The sequence below is a fragment of the Sarcophilus harrisii genome, chromosome 1, assembly GCF_902635505.1.
Source record: "Sarcophilus harrisii chromosome 1, mSarHar1.11, whole genome shotgun sequence".
In the NCBI taxonomy this organism is placed as follows: Eukaryota; Metazoa; Chordata; class Mammalia; order Dasyuromorphia; family Dasyuridae; genus Sarcophilus; species Sarcophilus harrisii.
The window spans coordinates 663,072,933-663,096,675 of record NC_045426.1 but is presented as its reverse complement, the minus strand read 5'-3'; the positions used below and the strand labels follow the sequence as shown (position 1 = coordinate 663,096,675).

The 23,743-nt window shown below is 56.2% G+C and overlaps 1 protein-coding gene across 1 annotated transcript; it reads left to right on the top strand.

Annotated features, from left to right (window-relative positions):
* The first annotated feature begins 250 nt into the window (after positions 1-250).
* Positions 251-22,843, top strand: CBARP (CACN subunit beta associated regulatory protein). Its single transcript, XM_031948245.1, has 11 exons — positions 251-558; positions 6,158-6,230; positions 6,409-6,554; positions 6,951-7,012; positions 7,276-7,438; positions 9,536-9,707; positions 10,033-10,188; positions 11,601-11,805; positions 16,568-16,736; positions 19,881-20,292; positions 20,399-22,843. Exons 2-11 carry the CDS (start codon positions 6,183-6,185, stop codon positions 21,068-21,070), a joined length of 2,205 nt encoding a protein of 734 aa, XP_031804105.1. The 5' UTR covers positions 251-558; positions 6,158-6,182; the 3' UTR covers positions 21,071-22,843.
* The last annotated feature ends 900 nt before the right edge of the window (positions 22,844-23,743 follow it).

Genomic DNA, 23,743 nt, shown 5'->3' with positions numbered 1-23,743 from the left:
GGCGGGATCCCGCCTTCCAGAAAGGCTGGTCTAGAAGGTGTTAACGTGGGCGTGGGAAGGCTCGGGGAGGTGGGTTGAGCCTGCAGGATTGTGGCACGGTCTGGGGGCGGGGTGGGCGTCTGCGCGGTGGTCAGACCCTGAGCGCACAGCCTACTCCGGGCTCCAGGACTCTGGAGAAGGTGTGTGTGGGGGGGTCTTTCCTCCTCTGCGCCCAGATCCCCGATGCTCCGCCCCTCCTGGTGCGCTGGAGAGAGGGAGGGAACGTGGGGGCGCGCGGGAAGGGCGCGCGCGAGCGCGGGATTCTGGTCACGTGCCGCTCCCTCACTCCCTCTGGAGGCCCCCCCACCTCCTCCCCCTTCCCGTCCCCTCCCCTTGGGTGCGGGGGTGGGTGGGACTGAAACTCAAAGGTTTCATTCATAAATTCTCCGCCTTTTAAGTCGCTACCCAGGCGCCGGGCAGCAGAGCTGCGGGAGCCGAGCCGAGCCCAGCGGAGCCGAGCAGGGAGCGAGCGCCGCGGCTGCGCCCAGTCCATGGCCGGCGCGCCCCGCCACCGAGGAGGTGAGTGCGCCCGGCCCCGGCCCCGGCCCCGGCCCCGGCCCCGGCCCCGGCCCCGCCCCCGGGAAGGCGTGCGCAGGCTCGGCCCGGGGAGCTCGCGAGCGGCGGGCGGGTCCGGCCCAGCTCCGCGCCGGCACTCCCCCAGAGCGCCCCGGACTCCGGCGTCCTGGCCGGGGCCGCGGCCCCCGCCCAGGACGGCTCCGGGTTCCCGGCCCTCCCTTTCCTGCCCGCTCTCGGGGCGCACGCAGGGAGTCCGGGCGGAGGCCTGAGCCGAGCCGGGGAGAGCCCGACCCGGGGCCGGCCGATCGGCTCCTTCTCGCCCCTTCGCGTCTCTGAGGGCTCCGGGAGCGTGGGTGCGTGTGTGTGCCAACCTGCACTCATTTCCTAACCTACATCCACTTCGGCGCACTGACCCACTTGTTTCCGGGAGAGAAACCGGGTGCTTTCTCCCCAGCTCGGCCTCCTGCCTGGAGCATCAGTGGGAAAGGACTGGCGGGGAGGAGAGGAAGGATCCCCAGGGCCGGCCTTCGGGAGCTCTCCATGGTGTAGGCAGAGTAACCGCCGGCTGAGTCAGAAGACCCGACTTTTAGCACCTGCTCTTATTGACAGCCCTGTGACCTTGGGGACGTTCCTCCTTGTAGCTCGGACTCAGTTTCCCCGACTTTACAGTAGGGGTTCTGACTAGGTAACCTGAGATCCCTCCCAATTTTGACTTGTGTTTTAATGTCCCTCCCAGGTCTAACATCTTAATTTTAGGAGTAAACTTTCTTAAAGGGGGAGCATTTTCTTTGGGTGTCATCTGGTAGGAAAGGGGCAGGAAGGCCCCCAGAACTTGGCGTGATGGAGAAGCATTGGGGCTGGAGCGCTCTCTGGCTTTTTCTTGAGTCCCTTTGGAGTTTGCAGTCTAAAAGGTGGGCTTAGACCCTTTCCATGGTCGTGGGGGGAGAGCGTGGCACTGCCCAGTGAAGCCCTTCCAAGGGTTCCAAACTGTTTCCAGATGGCATTCTCTCTCCGTGCCTTTTCTGGCTACTGGGAAGCCAAGTCTCCCACTGCAGAGTGGCTGGTTGAAACTGGACACCCCGTGGCTGGTCCTGTCCTGAGGTGAATGTGTGCCAGCAGGGGAGGTGCTGGACACCTGAGGTGGGCACAGAAGGGCAGGGCTCCAGTAGCTGCTTTCTGGGGTTTTCAGGGGCAAAGGGTGAGGGAATAGACTTGGCATTTTTTTTTAAGGCCAGGAGACTGTATGGGTTGGTCTAAATGGCCATGAAGATCTCTTTTTAACTGAAATGACTGGATGAACTCACATCCCCAGATCTGTTTTCCCTGGGTGCCAGATAAACAGCCGTGCTCTGAACTTCTCCTTTGGATGCAGGAAGAGAGAGATTCTTTTTCTGGGGAAAGGGGCAAGGATCAGTCTCAGGAAAGAGGGGGAGGAATGCTGGGCTGATAAGATAGCCAAGTTCATCCTTAGGAAGCTCAGAGCACTGGAAGGAGACAAGGGATTTGGCTTTTTGAGAGAGCCAGTCTGAGGCAGTAGCAGCAGCAGCTGGAACCTTAGAAACCTCAAATATATTTCATATTCTGGCTTTTTGGAAAGTGGGGGTGGGACTGGACTTTCAGCCTAGAACTGGACTTTTTGGATGTTGTTGAAGAGATCTTTTTCAAGTCCTCCAGAACTAGAGGAAGAGGCTTCTGACATCTGGACTGCAAACTAAATGGCAGGCTTGTAGAGGAATGGGGGGGTCCCTGGTATTTTAAGACCTGGTCTGGCCAATCTATCTGGCCCCCAACTCTTGGTGGATGATCCTTTGATCATCCAGGTGGACAGTTGTGTCTGGGATCACTGTGTTTGGTATGTGTACTTACATAAACCCACCTCCCTCGCCATCCCCTTCCCCTTCCTCATCCCTCCTCAGATATAGGCTTGACTTCCCTTTAGTGGGTACAACTACAGGAGGATGGAGTTAGAGGCTTGACTTCCCTGGTTTATCAGTTAACCTTTTTCAGTTTCCTGGGCTTAAAGCACTTGTTAACTTCTTATGGTCAGGGGGTTCTGGGGGCACAAGAAGAGGGGTGGAGGAATAATGTGATATGCTGAAAGCCATTCTTTTGAATGGAGATTAGAGTAGGAAGAGAAGGACAAGGCCCTACGAGTTAGTTCATTCTCTTAGAATATCAGAGGAAGGAGGGTCCTCAGAACCCAGGATGTCAGAGCTGAGAACAGCTTTAGAATGGGGAATATCAGAGATGGGAGGGGCCTTGGAACAGAACATGTCAGAGCTGGGAGGATCCTTATAACATAGGATGTCAGAAGGGGGAGGGCCCTTAGAATATTGATTCTCAAAGCTGAGAAGGAGCTTGGAGTGCGCCTAGCCAAATACTCTCATTTTATAGATGAGTGAACTGAGGTTTAGAGAGAAGGGGCTTGATCAAGGCCATACAACTAGTTAGTGACTGAGTCAGGAACCAGTACTTAAAATTCCGTGACCTGGGCAAGCTCTTCTGGGCATCACATCAGGACTTTCCTATGGGTGACTCAGTTTGCCTCCCTTGTTTCCCCCCAGAATATGGGAGAGAAGCAGCTTCAGGGCTGCCTTTCATCCCTGGCATGATGAGGGCCTTCTTTCCTTCTTTGCCTAATCTCTAGGAGGATTTGGGGGTCCATTTCCAGAGCCTTTTACAGATCCAAATCCCCTATCCCCTTTGAACCTTCCAGCCACTTTCCAGCATATAAACATAGAGGAAGGGATCCAGGTTTGGAAAGGGGATGTCTCCCAGCCCAGTTCTTGGTTAGGAAATGGCAGGGTCTTGGGTTCCAGTCCTGAGGAAGGCAAAGAATGTGCCAGATGTGGATCCTGTAGGAGGAAGAAATCCTCCTGGGGCTAAGGGCTGTTGCCAAGCCTTAGTCCGACCTTATCTGCTGAGTTTGGGTCTCCTTTGTATCCTGGTCTCTTTTTCTCTTGCGCCTCTGCTCTTGAAGCCCAGAACTGGTCTCACCTGCAGGTGGAAATCCAGTTTCTTTTAGGGGGACTAGGATCATTCCCTAGGCCCCATCCTTCTAGGAGCAGAGGTTTGAGAGCTGACAGGACCTCCTTACCTCTTCCCCCTGTACCTCCATCAAATAGATGAGGAAACTGAGGTTCAGAGAAGGAGTCAAGATTTCAAAGTGAGTCACTGGTAGAGTCAGAATTCAGGGCTTTTGAGTATAAATCCAGCGTCTCTTCTGCTCTCCTGGGCTCTGTTACCCCTCTCCCTACCCCCATCCCTGAGAGGCTGTGACCAGCCCATCTCCTGGCCTAACCAGCTTCCCCAGATCCCCAGGGCCATCCATTTTGCCTGGTACCCGGGTCCCAGGAGGCACCACAACAAACCCCAGCCTCCCTGGCAACCCCTCCTCCCCCGCCCTCCCCCACCCTCGGCAGGAGCAGTCTTGTTCCCCTGGTCCTGTTGCCATGGGAACTGGATTCTTCAGGGCTGGAACAGTTGCAGCATTCTTCTTCCTTTCCCACCCCCGGGGTGGGTGGGTGGGTGGGTGCTTGAGGCCCCTGACCCTGGGAGTGCCAGGCCTTCCTGTCTCTCCCCTCCCCAGCCTTTGCAAAGCCCCTCAAGCCCCTCGTCCTAGGATTCTGGGGGATCCAGAGCAAGGGGCTTCTCCTTGTCCCTCCACCTCTAAGAAATATTTCGGGGGGGCCTTGGAATAGGCAGCTGTTTGTGGGGACTTTCCCGGGGCCTCCAGGTCCCCTTTGTTCACTGAGATAAGCCTGCACAAGCCTTGCTCAGCCAGGATCTCTCTCTGCGGCCCAATGCCAGCCCTCGCATCCCTGGGGCTCCCTGGCAGAGGGGGTGGGGAGGAGGGCTTTCCCCTTCTTCTTAGTGGGTGTGGTGAGGAAGTGGCTTCGGCCCAGGCACTAAGCGCCCTCCTAGTTTCCCCAGACTTGCTTTGGGACTGGCCCAGTCCCTTCCTCTCTGAACTTCATTATCCCTTTCTTGTCAAATGAATAGGAGTTTCTGGAGAAGGGGGGGTGCGGTGGAAATTAAATTATTGAATTAAATTTTGTTTTGCTTCTTACTCTTCATGAGTTAAATCTTACTTTTTAGGAGGGGAAGATCAATGGCAGGATGGAGGAAAGTGGATTTTTAAAATTAATTTTTTATTTTTTTAATGAAGGGGAAGTGCTTTTGATGAGTAGACAGAAGCCAAAGGGCAGGAATTCAAGTCAATTCAAAAAACATTTATTAAGCTCCTACTGGGTGCCAAGCACTATGCTAAATGCTGGAATGATAAAAGGCCTGAATTTAGTCAGAGGATCTGGATGCCATTTTTGAGCTCACCCTGGGCCTCAGTTTCCCTGTCCATAAAATGAGGGGGTTGGCCCAAATGAGCTCTTAAATTCTCTGCCAGCTTTAAAATGATCCTAAATGAGCATTACAAACCACTACCTCACCCGGGCCCAGGAATTGGCCCTGTTTTCTCTCCTCCCCACACAATAAGAAGATTCTCTGGGGACCCCCTCTGTGGGGAGCCCCTCCTCCCGCCCCACCCGGTAAATGCTGTGTAAACATGAACTACTGTGGGGAGAGAGAGGGAGCGAATCCAGTCTCCTGGATTTAGAATTAGAGATCCAAAGTTTCTGTCCCAGATGTAACATTAACTGGGTGACTTAGAGCCACAATGGTGTAGCCCCAGGCAGAGAGCACTGCACCCGGAGGCCGGAACACCTGGATTAGAATTCTGTCTCTGACGCGTTCTAGCTGTGACTTGGGGGGAGCTGCGTGATATCTCTGCCCCTCAGTTCCCTCATCTGTAAAGTGTGGGGAGGGGAGCTGGATTCAGTGGCCGCCAAGATCCTTTCTAGCTCTAAACTTAGGATCTTATGAAGTTCTTGTCATCTGAGATTCGGTTTTCACATCTTGAAAATGGAATCCGACCCCTAACCCTTGTTTTTGTGACCCCGGGGTCTCATTTTAATGAGTCTCATTTTTTTCATCTGTGAGATGGACCTTTTTTTCTCACCACGCCTATGGGAACCGTCGTAATTGTTATAATCAAGTTGGGGAGGGAGGAGCCCGGGTCTGGGTTCTTAAAGATTGTCTCTTCGTACCCCCCACCCCGGGTCCGCCTTGCCCCCCATCCGCACCACACGTAGGTCCACCCTGTGACAGCGCCGGGTCCCAGACCATCCGGGTGCCCCAAGCAGCTTTCCTTGCCCCCCCCCCCCCCGCCCGAGTCCTCGCAGTCAGGGGAGGGAGGGAGGGAGGAGGAGGAGAAGGAGCCTGGCCACAAGCTGCCGCTTCCTCAGCCAAAGCTGGGGTGGGGGTGCAATTAGGGGCGCCTTAGATCAGCGCTGGGCCCCGCTGCGCCCGGCATTGGACTCACCCATCTGTCCGCCTCTCGTTTCTCCTTTGAAATGGTCCTTGTCCCGATCCGGGCTGTGGGAATGAGCGGAGAGCCTCCGGGGAGCCGGAGGGAAGAGGCTGGGGGTGTGGGGGCGGGGGAGTCAGGGGGAGTAGCTCCCAGGGAGGGGACTAGGACTGAGCGCCCGCCCCCTCTCTTCTCCCTCCCTCCCTGCTCCGTGGCCCTCATCCCTGCCTCCCCTTCTAGGAGTGCTCTCCAGCCGGGCTAGACCATGAGCGATGACTTAACTCCATGGGACAATATCACTGCCAGTCCCACGGTGAGTGAGCGCGGGGTGGGAGGCGGGGAGGACCCTGACACGAAGCCTCCTTCCCCGGTGGCCCGGAGGGAGGTCCCCGGGCCCGGCTGACAGCGCGGCCCCCCTTCCGCCCCTTCCCCGCTCTCCCCTTCTCCCCCCCGCCGGGCTGATGCCCTCCGCCTCCCTCGTGTGCCTGCAGACAGTGTCCGGCTCGGTCCGCCCCCAGGATGGCTCTGGGTTGCTCCTTGTCCTGCTGTCCGTCTTCATTGGGGGGACACTGGTGGTGGTGTCCGGAGCCTTGATCCTCTGCCGGCGCTGCTGGGATGCCCACCGCAGGTACTCCAGGTAGGAGGGCCCTGCTGGAGTCCCGGGGCCTCCCCCCACCTGAGACCAGCCGGACCAACATCCTTATGCCTTTGCGGTCCTTTGAGAGAAATGGGCTCCCTTCCTCCTTCCTCAGTTTCCTCACCTGTAAAAACGGGGCGCTGCGACTTACTTTCCAATGAGAGAGAGACATGCTAGTTCTTATTCCTCCTGATGCTGTTGCCTCTCCCCCCAGCTCAGCTTTTCTCTGCTTTGCCTTCCCTCCTCCCGAGAAGGGGTTGGGGGGCAGGGAAGAAGCAAGGCGGATGCCAGAGGGTGGGGGAGGGTGCTAATGGAGCCCAGTGCCGGTCATTAGTGATTTCAGCATCTGCTCCTCTGTTCCCCCTTTGCTGCTCACCCCCTCACCCCCGACTCCAGAGCCAGCGATGACCCAGAGAAAACCACCACCACCTACTTGGATGATTCCCAGCCTGCTCAAGGTGAGGGCTGCCTTTCCCCTGAGCCAAGGGCCACCCCCAGCCCCCTTGTCTCCCCCCACCCACGTGGCCCCCGTCAGGCATCTGTGTGTGCAGCCTCCAGAGAGCCCTCACTCAGAGGTTACCATGGCGATGATCTGAGGTGGTCAGACCTGGAGATGTCTATCAAAGGGGAGGAATGAGAGAGAAGGGGAGTATGTGTCAGGATGAGGGTTGGGGGTCTTCTCTGGACCTCAGCTCCTCTGCCTTTCTCGCTCTCCCTGCAGACATCACCATCAGGGTGGACGACCCAGAATGCCCTTCATCTTCCAGTTACCGAGATGTGGACACAGAGCGCTTCCTGGCCACCAGTTCCACAGGCCGCAGGGTCTCCTTTAACGAGGCAGCCCTGTTTGAGCAGAGCAGGAAGGCCCAAGAAAAAGGGCGGAGGTAATGATCTCCAGAGCTTACTTTTTGCTCAGAGAGAAGCATATATTCTCCATTTTACCGACGATGAAACTGAGGCATGAGAGTGAGCACACTTTGTGGCTTCAACTCTGATGCTTTCTCTTCCCATTGCCCAGGTACACTGGGTTTAGGCCAAGTGTTCCCTCTTCCCTTCAGTCTAGAGGGGGCTGGTTGGGACAGGAGAGGGAGAAGGGAGTGAAGGAAATGAGATCGATGAGAAATATGAGATCTGGAACCAAGAGAACCCGGCTATGTGAAGGCTGGACCCAATGAGGGAGCCGGTCTAGGAGATGTGACACCGAACATCTCTTCTAGTTCTAAATTTTTTGGACTTGGGCTGGATGACCTCCATTCTGCTGCCCTTTGCCCTCTTGCACCTGTTGAGCATGTAGTTCCAGGGTCCACCATCATAGTCTTAGCTGTGGATGGGAACCCCACTTTTTCCGGGGTTCTGGAAGAGGGAGACTGGCATCTGAAACAGGGTGGGCCCTGGGTGGTCCAGGCTCCTAGAATCTATTCTGGTAGGTGACTTAATGATCACAGCAGGGATAAAGCTCGGGGCTGGAGTCAGGAGTCTCACTTTCCTGAGCTCAAATCCATCCTCAGACACTCACTAGCTGTTTGACTCTGGGCAAGTCACTTCACCCTGCCTGCCTCAGTTTCCTCATATGTAAAATGAACTGGAGAAGGAAATTGCAAACTCCTCCAGGATCTCTCTGTAGAAAACCTTACACTGAAAATGACGGAATGGCTATGAGTCGTTCCCATCATTTTACACAAGTGGCAGCTGAGGTCCCAAGATGACTGGACATGATCCCATGGGTAATAAACAGAACTAGAATTTGAATACAAGCCCTTGAACTTCAAAGACCATACTTTTCTGGGACTCAGTTTTATCATCTGTCAAATAGGGTCAATAATCCCTGCTCAACTTTAAGACTCAGGGTGTTAGAGCCAGACCTTAGAGCTTCTGTTTATTTAATATTTTATTGATGCTGTTTCTTTTCTTAATACTATCACTTCCCATCCAATGGGAACCTCCCTTGTTAAGCAAGACAGATGTACACATTGATTATATGGAAAATGTGCACCCCATTCTGTACCTGTGGGCCACCACTTTTCTGTTGAGAGGAAGGAAGCAATTTTTTCACTGTGATGTCATGTCTGATGTCAGTGCCTGGATCAGAATTCTTATATCTTTCAATGTCATTTTTCTTTACAGCAAGTGTTCTTAACCTGGGTCTTCAAACTTTTTTTTTTTTTTTTTTTTAATATTTTGAAAGTTGTATTTTATATTATGCACTAAAAAGCTAATTCTGATAAGGAGTCCATAGGCTTTGCCAGACTGGCTCCCAAAGACTTAAGATGCAAATAGGTGAAGAACCCCTGCTTTAAAGCATTGCTGTCATTGTACAAACGGTGTTTCTGGTTCTGTTTATTTTGCAATGTATCAGTTCATATAAATCTTCCTATGTTTCTCTGAATTCTTCAGTCATAATTTCTTACTGCAAAATAATATTCCTTTTTATTTATATACCATCATTGTTGTTTTTTCTCCAAGCTATTCCCTAATCAGTAGGGAATGTTTCTTTCCAGTTTTTTATTATTAAAAAAAGTGCTGCTATAAATAGGAAGCTTTCCCCCTGTCTTTGACTTCTGTGATAGTAATATCATGGGTCAAAACAGGTGTGTGTGTGTATGTGTGTGTGTACTTTTACACATAAACATATATACACACCGAGAATTTAATGACTTTTTTTTAGTACGATTTCAAATATTTCCAGAATGATTGGATCAATTCATTGCTCCAGCAAGAGGCAGAACATTAAATCCCCTGCCTTTCCACAGCTCTTCCAAAATAAGCCATGGTTGACCCTTGTTATTTTTGCCAGTTTGATGGGTGTGATGTGAAACCTCAGACGTTTTAATTTTTTTTTCTCATTATTCATACTTTGGAGCCTTCTTGTTTTCGAATCCTGTTTTGGAAACTTCCCCGGGAAGCCATTTGTCCCCTCAGCCAGTGGCAGAGCCCCTGGCCATCCTAGGCACGCAGGCCACAGGCTCCTATGCCCCTCACAGGTATACCTTGACAGAGGGTGACTTTCACCACCTCAAGAACGCCCGTCTCACCCACCTCCACCTGCCCCCACTGAAGATTGTCACCATCCACGAGTGCGATTCCAGTGAGAATAGTGTCGCCATGACTCCCCGCCTGGCCTCTGGCTCTAAGACGAGCCTTTCCATCTTCCAGGTGAGCTCCCTGGGGTCCCCGCCATGCTGCCTCCCCCGACAGGGTTCCCCCGTCTCTGCAGGGCTCCCCTTGGCTGCTGGGCACTGGGAGGAGGGCAAGGGTGGGATGTATCAGGAAATCGACATGAGAGAAAGGAGATGAAAAAGCTCAAAGTAGAGCCAGGAGGATCAGCGTCAGAGCTCTTAGCGTGACTGCAGGAGTGAGCGAGAGGCAGGCGAGCAAGTGCCCATTCCCTCCATCACATCCACCCCACCTCTCCTTTGCCCTTGTCACTCTCCCCTCCCCACCCCCCGCTCCCCACCCCCATCCCGGCTCTATCCTGCAGCCCCGGGTCAGCGCCCCGGCCCCGAGGGCCCTCACCGGCCACTCCATGTGCCCCAGCTCCGCCCTGCCAGGGGACCCCTACAACTCCACCGTGGACACAGCCAGCTTCGTGGAGGCCAGCCCATCCGCGTCCACCGACTCTGGGGAGGGCACCTCGGTAAGCGGCCCAAAGGGCCCCGGCCGGAGGAACAGAGGCCCTTCCCTGCAACAACTTCAGAACTGGGAAGGGGGAGGGAAAGTGTTTAAATAAACTCATCCCTGTCTATCCCCCTTTCCTCACCTCCTGATAAAGACACTTAATCTAAGGAGCTTCCTAAATTCTCTTCCTAAAGTGGAAAGAAGCCTAGCAGCGAAGGTTTAGATCCTGCTGACTTTCTGTGTGATCTTGGCAAAAGCTCCTTGCTTCTCAGTGCCTCTGTTTCCCCATCTACACCCACAGGATTCTGACCCCTTAGTCTGGCTTAGATTTAGCTGAGAGATGACCTTTTAGCATCCAAAAGGGAGATGGAGCTGTTGTCCCAGAGAGATGGAGCTTTGAATCCCAGTAGGCCCACAGTCCTCCCACCCCTCCCCTTCCGTTAATTGGAGATAATACCTGTTATCTCTACCTCCTAGGGCTGTTGTGGAGAACCTGGACAGACCTGGGAAAGGCAGGACAGTGGGACACAGAGAGTCATATTTTAAAGCTGGGGAAGATTTCTCTCTTTTAGCCGTTAGTTAGGGATCAAGCTAGGGACTGGACCTGAGATTTCAAGCTGAGGACTCAAGTTTGGGGATCATTTCACCCAACTACATTACCCAGAGATTTCCATGTGCGTAAAAAAAGTCAGACTATTAGGACTAATCCTGAAATCAGCCAGAAGTGGGGAGAGGGCCTTTGGGGATAGGGTAGACATAATGAGCCCAAGATGGGGAGATAAATGTACCCAACATCACCCAGAGCCTGGACTAGAAGGAAGGTGTCTGAAAGACTCAGGGATTTTGCCATTACTCTGGAGTTGGTTTTTTTTTTTTTTTTAATTTATATATCACTGTTCCCCTTCATCTCTACCCCTGGTAAATCTGGTTTAGACTTAGGGTCAGAGAGGAACATTGAGATCTCACCTTTTCATTGAGCTGTGGGGATCTAGGGAGAGAATGGGGTAGGAAGAAGTTATCAACACATATGGTCCCTAGATTATTGCCTTTCCATTTCGATTTCTACCCCGTGTCTTCTGCCCGAGCTCTTGTGTCCCCGAATAGTGTGTGTGTGTGTGTGTGTGTGAAGCTTTCCAGGTATCCGTCCAGGTGTATACCTGGGTGTCCAGGTGGTGAAATGTATATTTCTCTCTCCTGATGCGTGTGTTTGGGGGAAGGAGCAAATGAATGCCTGTGGCTATCCTGATCTCCACCTGTATATCCAGGTGTAAGATGTGTTCATGCTGATACCCATTCAGGTGTATGGTGTGAACAGTCAGGGGAGAAGAGTCCGGGAAATGGAGTTCGGATGGCCAGGGTCCCCCAGGTCCCCCCCAGCCGGTCCTTGGCCCTTCCTGCCCTGATCCTTACCTGCTTCTCTCACCCTTGCAGCTTGATGCCGCCGCCAGGAGCTCCATGGCAGGTGCTGTGGGAGGCAGAGCCGGGGAGGCCGGGCCAAGTTCGGGCTCAGGTACCGTCCTGCAGTTCTTCACTCGACTCCGGCGACATGCCAGCCTCGAGGGAGCCAGCCCCTACTTCAAGATGAAGAAGTGGAAACTGGAGGCCAGTCACCGAGCTTCCAGCTTGGACACCAGGGGTAAGTGGCAGGATCTCTACCGCTCTCCCCCTTCTCCCACCGAGGACTTATTTTGCTTGGATCATTAAGTGGGTCCTAGGGTTGGTACCATGTTTGACAGACTCAGGCTCTGGCTTAAAGTCCTTCCTAAAGGTCAGACCCCAAAACAACCACTCTGGGGGACTTGATGAAAAAAAGAGCATCCGTGACTTAAAAGGAGGGTAGCCCATCTTTCTTGCAAGCTTGTTGGGTAACACTGGGCAAGTAATTTAACTTTTCTGGGCCTTGAGTTTTTTTTTCATTTGTACTGTGGAAAAAGTAATCCCTCCCCTGAACCTCAGAGAGCTATTGTGAAAACCCAGTGAAATTATGTAGGTGATAAAAGTTTTTAAGAATCAGGGAAGCTTTAGAGTCTGACAGTGAAGGCCGGGCCATGGGCTGGCACACTGCCACTCTAAAAGATTCTACCCCTTTTTCTGCTGATGAGCTACCAGGGAAGGTGCTTTCCTTCTCTGTGTGGGCCCTCTGCAGGGGCAAAAGCCAAAAAAAGCCAAGAGATTAGCCAAAATTCCCCTATGGAGGAGGCACCTAATCATCTGTTCAGTTAAATTAGAGCATCTCAGAAATAGGTCCATGTGTCAAGGTTGGATGGAACCTTCCACCAGAAACCTGTTTGAATCCCTCTAGCAAAGGATAACTCTGTTTTTGGTCTCAGAGGGCACCAGTTTGGTTCTGTGGGGGGAGGGGGGGCAGGTGCCAAGGGATTGTCTTCCTGTAGCAGGCATAAGGGGTGGGAAGTCACTGCAGAGTTCAGAGATCAGTTCCTAGAAGGCAAATCCCCAGGAGGTTATTAAGGGACATTTGATTATATTTGAATATTTACAAAGTATTTTTGTCTCCTCTGGGAAGAATTTCATTATCCCTATTTTATAGATGAGAAAACTGAACCTGGGAAGTGAAGTGACTTGGACGGCCAAGTGCAAAGCCCCTTAGTATCTTTGAACCTGTTTTCTCATCTGTAAAATGGGGTCAATATTGAATCTACCCATCTTCTCTGGTAGTTGTGAGGGTCAGATAAGACAATGCATGTGACATAAGCACTTTGTGAATATGAATATGAATTTCTGCTGCTATCATTGTTATTACGAGGAAGGTCAGGAGGCACTGGAAGGGGTCAGCCAGAATCTGGGGCACCACGGACCATGGATAAAAGGGGCTGATGTTTGTAGATTCTGCTCCATTCCAGCCTTGATCTGCTGACCCCTCCTACGGAGCCCCCCTGCAGTTATTGGTAATTCTCAAATTGTGCCTCAAGGTGCCCCCACGGGTCATTTTCCTATGGGGTGTGCAGATGTTTGGTTCAGGAAAACAAGCCCGGAGAGGTTATATGACTTGCCCCATGCCACGCAGCTCGTAAGGTTTAAAACAATCCAAACTGAGTAGAACTGGAAGAAACGGGGCAGTGGGGATGGGCTGGGGAGAGGGGCTCGACTGGTCCGGTGCTTTCTGCAGTAAAACCCGCTGTCTCTTCCCTTTGTTGGTCGGCGTCACTCCCTGGCCTCTCGGAGCAGCTCAGGGACCGGGTGTGAGCCACGCCGAGGAGCACGTGGACACCGTTAGGAGAGCCCCAACCCTAGGTGGGAACTGAACTCGGAGAGGTTGCAGTCTCGCCTCTGCTCCTGACTCACCTTGCTCCCCATTTCAAGTTCCCCAAATGTAAAACGGACTCCAAACCCCGGCCCTGTCCAGGTGTATATTTGTGTGGGTGTGTGCATGCTCAGGTGTGTGACGGCTTTCTGGCTTTCTAACCTGCTGTGTGACTGTGAAGTCCGCTGCCTTCTCTGAGCCTCAGTTCCCTAAAAGTGAAAGTGTTTCACTGAGTCCCCTCTGCCCCTCCCCCTCAGAGGGGCCGAAGGACCTGCTGGACTTAGAGCTGAGAGAGTCCCCCCTCCCTGGCCTATCCTTGGAGGATAAAAAGGAAAGTTTGTAAAGTGCCTTGGTGAACTTTAAAGCAGCCCCACCCCCAACCCACTCCTAGGGAGCTCAGTACAAGGGGGGGCCTCTCTTCTGACCAGCTTCCAAGCCCCCTGTCCCCCAGCTCCAAGGAAGCAAAGCCCCCTTCTCCAGGTCAGGAAGATCAGGCTCCGCCAGCCCGGGCCTGGAGGCTCGGGAGAAGAGGCTGCCTGGGGGACTCAGAGCCGACTTGGGAAAAGCAGGCCTCTGTTTTGTTTGCTAAGGCCTTCCCTCCCAACTTGGACATCCTCTGTTCTAAGGGGGAGGGGGCAGCCCCACACTCATATTTCCTGTCTGAAGGCCCTCGCTGTCCGATAGTGTGTTCTAACAGCCCTCTCATTCCTGGCATTCTGTGCTCTAAGCACCCAGCCCCAGAGCCCACCTTTCCTGTTCTAAGGCACCCTCACGTGCTGTGCTCTAAAGGCCCTCTCGGCTGAGTTAAGACCGAAGGCTCCCTCTGCCCCCAGCTCTGACGGGCCATGCTCTAAGGCCCCCTTGCCCTGCTCTTCTGGATCCTAGAGTGCGCTCTGCCCCCAGCCCTGACCTGCGCTCTGAGCCCCCACCTTCTGTGCCCTAAAGCCCCCTGTCCCCGGCTCTGGCATCTGTGCCCCAAGGCCCCTGTCCCCCGCTCTGGCATCTGTGCCCTAAAGCCCCCTGTCCCCCGCTCTGGCATCTGTGCCCTAAAGCCCCCTGTCCCCCGCTCTGGCATCTGTGCCCTTAAAGCCCCTGTCCCGCTCTGCCCAAAGCCCTGTCCCCAGCTCTGCCCAAGGCCCCCCCTTCTGTGCCCCAAAGGCCCCTGTCCCCGCTCTTTAACCCTGGCCCCTGTCCCCACTCTGCATCTGTGCCCTAAAGCCCCTGTCCCCCGCTCTGGCATCTGTGCCCCAAGGCCCCTGTCCCCCTCTGGCATCTGTGCCCCAAGGCCCCTGTCCCCAGACCTAGGTAGGCCCCAGGGCCCTGCGTGCTCTCGCCCTGTGCCCCCAGCTCTGACCCGAGCCACCCGGGTATGTGTCCCCAGGGATAAAGGCCCCGCCCCGGACCCCCAGATCCTGCCCAGCCTCCTCTCCCCGCTGTGGCCCCAATCAGGAAACGTCCGTGATTTGTTTTTTAGGCCTCAGTGGCCGGGACTGTTTAATTAAACGGAGCTCCTACAGCCCCAACGGTGACCGAAGCTCTGGCGAACTTTTCTTCCGAGGCTTCCGGGCTGGGCAGGGGCAGGGGCAGGTCCGGGGGCCGCGGGGCTTCTGGATCCGCGGCCGGGGGCGACGCCTCGGGAGACGGTGGCCCTGGCAACAAAGCCGGTCTGGACCAACTGTCAAAACAAAGCGGGGAGGGGCAAGGCCGGCCGGTTAGCGCCGCAGGGTTTAATTTCCGGGGACTTTAGTGGGGAAGAAGCGAGGCAGGGGAAGGGCCGCGAACAGCCGCTGCGGGGGAGGGGGGGGCGGGCGCGCGCCCGCGAGCGCGCGCCCGCCCGTCTGTGCCCGTGCCCTCACGCACAATCCGGCGGTCAGGCTCCCGGGCTCGCGGCGCTGGCGGGCCCCGGCTGCCCGCGGCCGATGACTCCACTCCCTCCTGTTCCCCCCGGGATGAGCGGCCGGGGCCCGGGGGGGGCTCCCGCAGCAGGGGCGTGCACCGAAGGACCCTCCTGCTCACCTGCTGGGAGGGAGCCCGCCCCCCGCCCCCTCCCCTCCCCAGCCGGCCCGGCCCGCGCAGGGGGAGGGGCAGCTCCGCGAGCTGGAGAGCGGCGCGCGCGCTCTGGTCTGATTCCTGGAAGCGATTAGAGCCAAATATAGTTGTAGAAACTGCACAGAACCTGTTTGCCTGGTGACTGCACCTTCCTCCCCCTCCCTGCGGGGAGAGAGCCCGTTTGGGGCCAGCCTCCCCCTCCCCGGCCGCCTGGAACATCGGGCCCGGGTCCCGGCTCGTCCCCTCGGGAGGGGCTTCCCCGCCTTTCCCTCTGCCCTCCCCACCCAGGCTTTGGGGAAGTCTGGACCTTTGGCTTCCTTGGGGATGGGGGGTGGGGGGGGCGGGGACTCCGCTGCCGCAGCCTCTCAGGGACCAGAGATGCCCCGAGGGCACGTTGTACAAGCCGGACCCCGGCTCCTTCCTCTGGGCCCCGGACAGCTGGCTCCCTGCCACCGGGTCATGCTGCCTCCTTCCCAGACCGGGGTTCAAATCCCGCCTCTGCCAAAGCCTACTTGGGACAAATCTCTTCTGGCTGGGCCTTCCAAAGGCCGAGGAGGGCCAGAGGGGGCCTCTGGTCTGTTCCTGCCCTAGGCCTGGGATGCCTCCCCGTCTCCTGTCCTGGGCCCACCGTCAGCCAGACCCGCCCGGGCTGTGCGCCCCATCCCTTCCCACTCTTTCAAGCTAGACTGTGAGGTCTCCGAAGGCAGCTAGGGCCTTTCATTCCTCTGTAGCCCTCCGAGCCCACGAGGGACACACAGAGCTGAGGCCCCGGCCCTTGCCCGGCTCTGAGAGGTTCCAAGATGCTTTCTAGGCACACGGATGCCAACCAGAGCAGGGCATCTGTGCCCACCACCGAGGCAGAGCGTTTGGAGCTTGATAAGCCTTTCTGTGAGAGCCTGCAGGGAAGATGATTCCGTATCATCCTTTTCTAGATGAGGAAACTGAGACCGAGAGAAGTGAAAGGTTTGCCTGGGTGCCCCCAGAGCCTCCGGAACACTAACGGGGCTCTCATCTGCAATGGCTTTCTGCTCAATGGGAGCCCGCCAGGGCTGGGCATCTACACTGGCACGCCCCTTTCTCTCTTCAGGCTCTCCCAAGCGCCACCAGTTTCAGCGGCAAAGGGCAGCCAGTGAAAGCATGGAGCAAGAGGACCGAGACCCCCACCAGACTGACATCATCCAGTACATCGCCCACACGGATGACGTGGCCTTCCAGCCTCTGGCTGGGCCCACCAGCCCTCCACCCACTCTCGGCAGGTATTCTTCAGTAGATAAGAGGTGATGGTTGGTGGATGTGGGGGGACCCCTATGGAAACCTTAGCTCCCACAGGGAGGACAGGAGGGGTGTTCTCCACATCACTGACACAGGCTATTTCTTCATAAATGAGTGCTTTTCAGGGACTGCTGGGCCAGAGAAGGTGGGCTCTAGAATGGTCCAGTGGAAGGGCCTGTGTTCTGACTAGCTTGGTAACCCCTTTCCTTGCCTGGACTTGCTTCCCCATCTACAAAATAGGCAGGTGGACTAGCCTATGGATTTTTAACCTACAGTCTATTTTCAAAAAAATATATTGATAACTGTAGTCTGATATTATTTTCTTTTCTAAGTCTGCATATATTATTTTATGCATTTAAAAACCTAATGCTAAGAAAGGTTCCATCCATAGGCTTGTCCAAACTTGCCTGGGAAGAAGGGTTAAAAATATCTGGACCAGATGTCAAGAAGTCCCATCCCCTCAGGGTTTCTGTGATTGAAGCATAGTGAGCTCTACTCCTTATGGAGCAGGCCTGGCTTTAGGGCTGGAGAATCTCACTCTGGAGCAGTGAGGTAGAAGGTGGGCTTGGTGGGCATCCTCCCATCCCCTTCCTAGGGTCTGGTCAGGTCCAGCCAGCCCTGGAGCTGGGGCCCTTCTCACTTTTCTCCCAGCCTATGGCAGTGGCCTCTTGGCTGGGCTCCCCTCTCCAAGAGCTTTTCCATTTATATTCATCTTCCATACAGTTGGATCAGAGCCGAGATGAGCCCTGTGGCTCCCTGAGTCAGCTCTGTCGGGCCTTGCCAGCCCTTCATAGCCCGGCCTGCCCTTCTTGCCTCCTGCAGTCATATGGGACAAAAGGCTTCCCATGGGACCCTCTATCTCCCATCTTTCCCTATTTCCTGGCTGTATCCCATGCCGGGAATGCTCTCCCTCCTCCCCTCAGAATCTCAATTTCTTCAAAATTCATCTCAAAACTAGCACCTTTTCTACAGAGAATTTCCTTCCCGCCCCACATTACCTCCCCCTGCCTAAAGTGCTTTCTATTAACAAGTGTATAGGCTGTCTCCCTGTGCTGGGGGATGAGCTCCTTGAGGGCAGGGAGTGGTCTCTGCACCCAGGCTGGCACACAAAGGTGCCCATGTGGTTTCTAAGTGTACTCAGGAGCTACTGAGGAGGGGGATGGGTGACTGGCCCCTCCTCCTTCCCTTTCCTTCCTTTTCTCCAGTCCCCTCTGATATTACTGGATGCCCCAGGAGTCCTCCCTGCTTACCTCTCCCCCCCCTCCGCCCCCCCTGTCTCCAGTCTGTCCCATGCCATTTGTTTAGTCTATAGGACATCCCCCAGTGAAGACGGGGTGTAGACAGACTGGAGAAAAGGGGCATTGGAGGAGAGGCAGGACCAGGAATACATGTACAAAGGAGTGACTGCCCCTGGCCCTGGGCTGTGCTGGGTGCCCTCCTGGGCAACTGAGTGACAGTAGAGGAGAAGGAGAGGCCTGGCTTTAGGGCTGGAGAATCTCAGACAGAGCAGCCCTGGAAGGGTCCCCTGACTCCCTAACCAGGGCCTCTAAACTAGGGCTTCATGATTTCTTGGGGTTAGTGACCCTGAACTCTTAAAATCTGACAGCTATATTTCAGTGTAACTGGTTTCCTTTGTAAACCTATGTGTTTTATTTTAGGCATTAAAAGTAGGATTTTGAGAATGGGTTCATGGACTTGAGAGCTGCCCATGGTGGCCAAGTCACACACAAAAGCCTGGTTCTAGCTTGCCATGGAGAGAGTAAGTTAGGCATATGCCAGCTGTAGGTGCATCGGACCTGGGGGTGAATTCCCCTTGGGGTCCTAGTTCTCCCCTCCATAAAATGACAGGGGCCAGGTGAGATGAGCTCTAGGGGTTCCTTCCAGGCCTAGATCTTTTCTTTCACCCTTTTGGGGTCCTGGTACCCTCTTCTGTTCAATGACAGGGGCCAGGTGAGATGAGCTCTAGGGGTTCCTTCCAGGCCTAGGTCGCTTTTTTTTTCTTTCGCTATTGGGGCTTCCTTCTGCATGTAAGAAAGCAGAGGCCATCCAGGGAAGGAGACCTGCCCACCTAGCAGACGAAGCTGGCCTCTGATATGCCAGTCTTGCCATCTCCCCAAGCCTCTGTGGCTCCCTATCTTTCCAGGAAAGCAATCAGAACACAGCCTTTCTGTGGCCTGCTGCCTTTTAAAAAGACCGCAGGAGGATGTTTTACTCCAAAAAAAGGCCTCTGCGGTGAATTTTAGGGAGCAGTGGGGGTGGGGAGGGGTGTTGGGCTCGGCAGTGAGGAAGAGCTGAATTTGAATCCTGTCTTTCCCTTAGAGAGCTGGGGGACCCCTAGGGAAGCCCTTCTTCCCCTCTGCCCGCAGTGAGGCGGCCAGTAAATGAGGCATAATAATAGTGTCTAACTCCAGGGGTTATTTGGGGATCGATGAGATTCGAATGTCAAGTGTCTGGCAAACCTTAAAAGTGCTAGGTAATTACTAGCCATTATTACTAGCAGTTGTTCTCCTCTGTCTGCCGCGGGACGGGGGAGGGAGATTCCATGGAAGCCTCAGGTCGGTGGGGCCAGCTCAGGGTGAAGAGGCAGGATCTGGGGTCAGACCGGATCTGACGCGGCCTCTGCACCTGCCCGGGGAAAGGGGCGCTGGGAAACGCCGGTTATGGTCTGACCCCACGCCCACCTGGTGCACCTGTACACCCAGGTCAGGTAAGCATCTCGGCGGAGACCACCCTGACCTCCCGTTCCCGGCCCGACGGGCGGGGGAGGGCCCGGAGCTCCGGCTCGGTGCCGGCTGCGGCCTGGGGTCTGGCCCGGGAGGCGGGGCTGCCGCGGGCTCTCCCTCCCTCGGGCCGCTCCGGGCAGGGGCTGGCTCCCGCCGGCCGGCTGCGTGGGAAGCGCTCCCCCCCCCGCTCTCGGTAAATGGGGGCCGGCGTCGGACGCGCTCTAAAGCTCGGGAGGAGGAGGAGGGAGGCTGCTCTAGAGCCCTTCCGAGCGCTTCCCACGCAGCCGGCCCGGACGGCCCCGGGGACGGGTGGACTGCGGTGCCTCGGATCGGGTGCCCGTGGAGGCGCTTCCGGCCGGGCCCTACCTGGCTAGCGGCCCTCTAACGCCCTGGGCTACGTTGCAGGCTAGAGCCTCCGGAGGTGCCGGGGGCAGCGGCGGCAGCAGCAGCAGCGGCGGGCGCCGCCGGCGGAGCTCCCGAGTCCCCCCAGGAACGCAGCAGCAGCAGCAGCAGCGGCGGCGGCGGGGTGGAGCAGCAGCAGCAGCAGCAGCAGCAGCAGCAGGCCGTGTACCGGGACATCTGGAGCCTGCGCGCCTCCCTGGAGCTGCACGCTGCCGCGTCCGACCAGAGCAGCGGCAACGACCAGGACTCGGTCCGCAGCGGGGACAGCGCGGGCTCGGCCGGGGGCCCCCTCGCGCCCTCTCACGAGCTGGGCAGGCGGGCCAGGCGCAGCGATCGGCCAGGAGCCCGGGAGAAAGCGGGGCCCATACTGCTACAGATGGACAGCGCTACGCGCCATGAAACCCGAAGCGCGGCGGCAAGCCGCCCAACCCGGCCTCCGAAGCGCTTCTGTTTCCCAGCGCGGGCTGCAGGCACCTTTCCAACCGCGAAGCCCGCTGGCGAAGGCGACCAAACCCACGTAGCCGCGAGCAGCGGACAAGCAGCTGCGCCGCAGAACTGCTGCTGCAGAGCCTAGCCCCCACGGAGCTTCCTCCCGCCCCCCGCCCCTGCAACCTCGCTCCCCGCCCGCTGCCCAGCGCGACTACCGCCAGCGAAAGACCGGCCGCTCTTCCACGAGTTCGTGCGCGCCCTCAATTCGGCGAAGTCCTCGGCGCGCCCCGCTCCCGGACCCAGCGCAAGCAATGGAGAAACACAACCGCCCAGCGCCCAGGCCCCCGCCCTACGCCCGCCGCCGCCGCCGCCAGGCCCCGTCCCGCTCCAGCCTCCGCCCGCAGCCCCGCGCCCCACGTAGCTGCCGCGCCCAAGCGCCCGCCGCCCCTGCAGCAGAACAGCAACCCCCGCGCCCGCGCCTTCCACAGCCGCCGCGCCGTGGCTTCGCGGCGAAGCCCCAGGCGCCTGGGCGCCCGGCTCGCGCGCTCCCCCCGCGCCCCATCCAGGCCATCGCCGAGGAGGAGCCCGACGTCCCGGGAGGCCCCGAGCTGCTGCTGGCCGACAAGGTGTCCGCGGGGCTCGAGGACCGCCTCTTTCCGGGCTGGCGGCGGAGGCCCGGGGACGGCGCCGAGCCCCCCGCCCACGGCCCTGCCCCGGTGGTGGCGGCGGCCGCGCCCACGTCCCCGGACCCCAGCCCGGTGTAGTGAGCTCGAGGTTGGACCAGGGGCTCGGGATCCCGCGGCGCTGCCGGCAGGGGGAAGGCGCAGGCCGGCCCCCCCCCCCCCCCGACCGGCGGCAGGCGGAGCCGGCGGAGGCCGGTGCTCAGGGCGCGGCCCTGCCCAGCCAGAGGCCCGCAGGAACTGGGACCGAGCCGGCTCCGGCCCGGGGGAGCTAGCCGAGGCCAGGCGTTTACCTCGCGGCGCGTTCCCGGTGTAGCCGCCCCGTCCGCCCTCCCGCAGCCCCGTCTGCTTTATTATTTTATGGGACAAGCAATAACATCCCCTCCCTTCGCTCTTTGTCCTGTGCGCCCCCCCCCCCCATGCGGCGGGGTCCGGGCGCTCCCCCTCCCTCCCCCATCGCTGCTGTGTAGCCGCTGGGCCCCCAGCCCAGCCGGCCAAGCCCGGCTCAGGACCCGGCCCACGGGGCTGCGAGGCCTGATCCTGGAGCTGCCTTTTGCTGCTAACCCCTCCCCCCCACTAACCCCTCCTCAGTTCGAAGCCCCTTCCCGCGCTGCGGCCGCGGCCAGTCTGTGGCTGCCCTTCCAGCGGGCCTGTCCCCACACCCCTCCCCGCGCTGCTTCCCGCCCCTGCTGCTGTGCCAATTCTGCCCCCTTTGCCAAAACGGAGCAGTAGAATGTCAGAGCTGGGAGGGCCCTGGGAGTCCAGCCCCCTACCCCTCGCGGGACAGAGGAAAGAGGGTGCGAGGAGAGCCTGAGCCGTCCAGAGTCGCACTGCTAGCCTGGGCAAGGCCAGGACCCCCGAGGCGGAAGGGTCTCCCATTCCTTGGTCCTAAGCTTCCCACGGGTGCTTGTGGCCTGGTGCGGGCAGGAAGGCCTTGGCAGCAGGCTGGAGCCCCCTGGCCTTTCCTTAGGGGATCACGGCCTGGACCTAGTTCCCAGGGAGCTCCACTTCTGTGCCCCATCCCATCCTGTTGGTCTGGTGGCCAGCCTGAGAACTAGCCCCTTCGAAATAGTCCAAGGAACAAGGTCCTCCTGGTGGACAGACCTGCTGCTGCTTTTCACTTTCCTTACCACATTGGTCAGGAGTCTGCCCTCCTAGCCCATTGCTAGGGGCTCCAGTGGGAGTGGGGTCACTGCCTGACCAACAGTGCTAACCCTGGGCTCCAGTGGCCTGTTGGAGGGTCTCTTAATCCCACCTCCTACCCCCAATTGAATGAACAAAGGTTTTTGTTGTTGTTGTTGTTGTGTTAAATTATTATTTATTATAACTGCTTCCCAAATCACTCTCGCCCCTCTCCCTGGCATAGCTAGCCAGGTTTCTGTTTTTCATGGAAAGAAAAAAAACAAAAACAAGCCGTAAAGCTGTTATCTGTAAGACTCCTGCTTTGGGGGGCCAGGAGGGACTAGAGCCCTATCTAACCCCTCTCCCCTGGGGGTGTCCTCCACTCACTCTACTTGGAGGGCTCCCTTCCTTCTCCTGCTTCAATTTCTGCATGTAAACAGACATTTCACAGGGTCCCATTTTGTTTCTTCTTCCTCTTTAACTGTCTGTGAGTCCCTTGTCGTCCAAAGCACTTGAAAAATAATCCTTGGTTTTGTTTTGTTTTTAATCTAAGTAAACACACTGAGGTTAAGTTTTTCTAAGCTTTAATGCCTGGCAGCAGCCTACAATCTGACTGCCTGAAGTTCCACCTCCCCTTCGCCCCCCAAAAAGTGCTTTGGGCCTAGTTTGTGTGCTCGAGTCGAATGCTGGAATTTTTTTCAATTGAGTTTATTAAAAAGATCACTATACACAGATCCCCAAGATTGTTGCTTCTGTGCTCCACAGGTAATGACAGCCTTACCCGGCTGTCAGTGCTGTTATTTTTATCTATAGAGGATTGTCTAGAAATGGCCACCACAAAATGGGAGAAAGGGCGTTTTCCTTCAGCGACAGCGATCCGAAGCTGGTGCCCTGTCTCTTCTCTGATAGGATTGGGAGCTAGAAGGTCACCCTCCTCTCCAAAGTCAATATTTAAAGAAATTAAAGTGATTTGGCCTCTGCATAGCAATAAAGCGAGGTGTGAACCCCCATTTCTGACTGACTCCATGGAAGGAGTTTATGAGGTCAGCTATCATTTGAAGTATTTTCCCCCCTACCAAGGAGGGAAAAAGAAATAGTTTAAAAGTTTAGTTCCTAGTAGCAAGAACCCCACTTGGGGAAGATGCTCGGAGAATTCTGGTATTCAGTGTCCTAAGCCAGGATATTTGGGTCCTAGAGGAAATCCTTTTTTAAAGGTTAAAATAAAAAAAAAAAAAATCTGAAGATATGTAGACTAAGGTTTTATCTCACTCAGGAAGTCACTGGACGACATCCCTTAATAGACGATCATTCAGCCATCCCAGAAGGGATTCCTTCTAGTGAGAGGGAGCTTGCTCTCTCCTTTTTAAACAGCCCCCTCTGATTGCTGGATTGATTTGTTAGAAGTCTTTCCTTGAGGGAAATGAAACTAAGCTTCCCGGTCACTTCCATTGAACTCAGTTTTTTTCTTTGAAGCTTGTTACTTTGAGGACCACTAAGATCTTAGAGAACCTCATCATTATTTCACCCCTCTCCCCATAGGTCTCCCATTTATTCAGCCAGTCTTCAAGAAGCACGATAGTATCCCATTTTATATCAGATAGGTCTTCTGCAGAATTGGAGAGGGTGGGAGGGCCT

Bases quoted from the DNA above. Each gene is read 5' to 3' on its own strand.
- CBARP (XM_031948245.1), top strand. From the start codon at position 6,183: ATGAGCGATGACTTAACTCCATGGGACAATATCACTGCCAGTCCCACG. The intron at 7,013-7,275 runs GTGAGGGCTGCC...CTCTCCCTGCAG, and splicing joins TGATTCCCAGCCTGCTCAAG to ACATCACCATCAGGGTGGAC. The intron at 11,806-16,567 runs GTAAGTGGCAGG...TTCTCTCTTCAG, and splicing joins TTCCAGCTTGGACACCAGGG to GCTCTCCCAAGCGCCACCAG.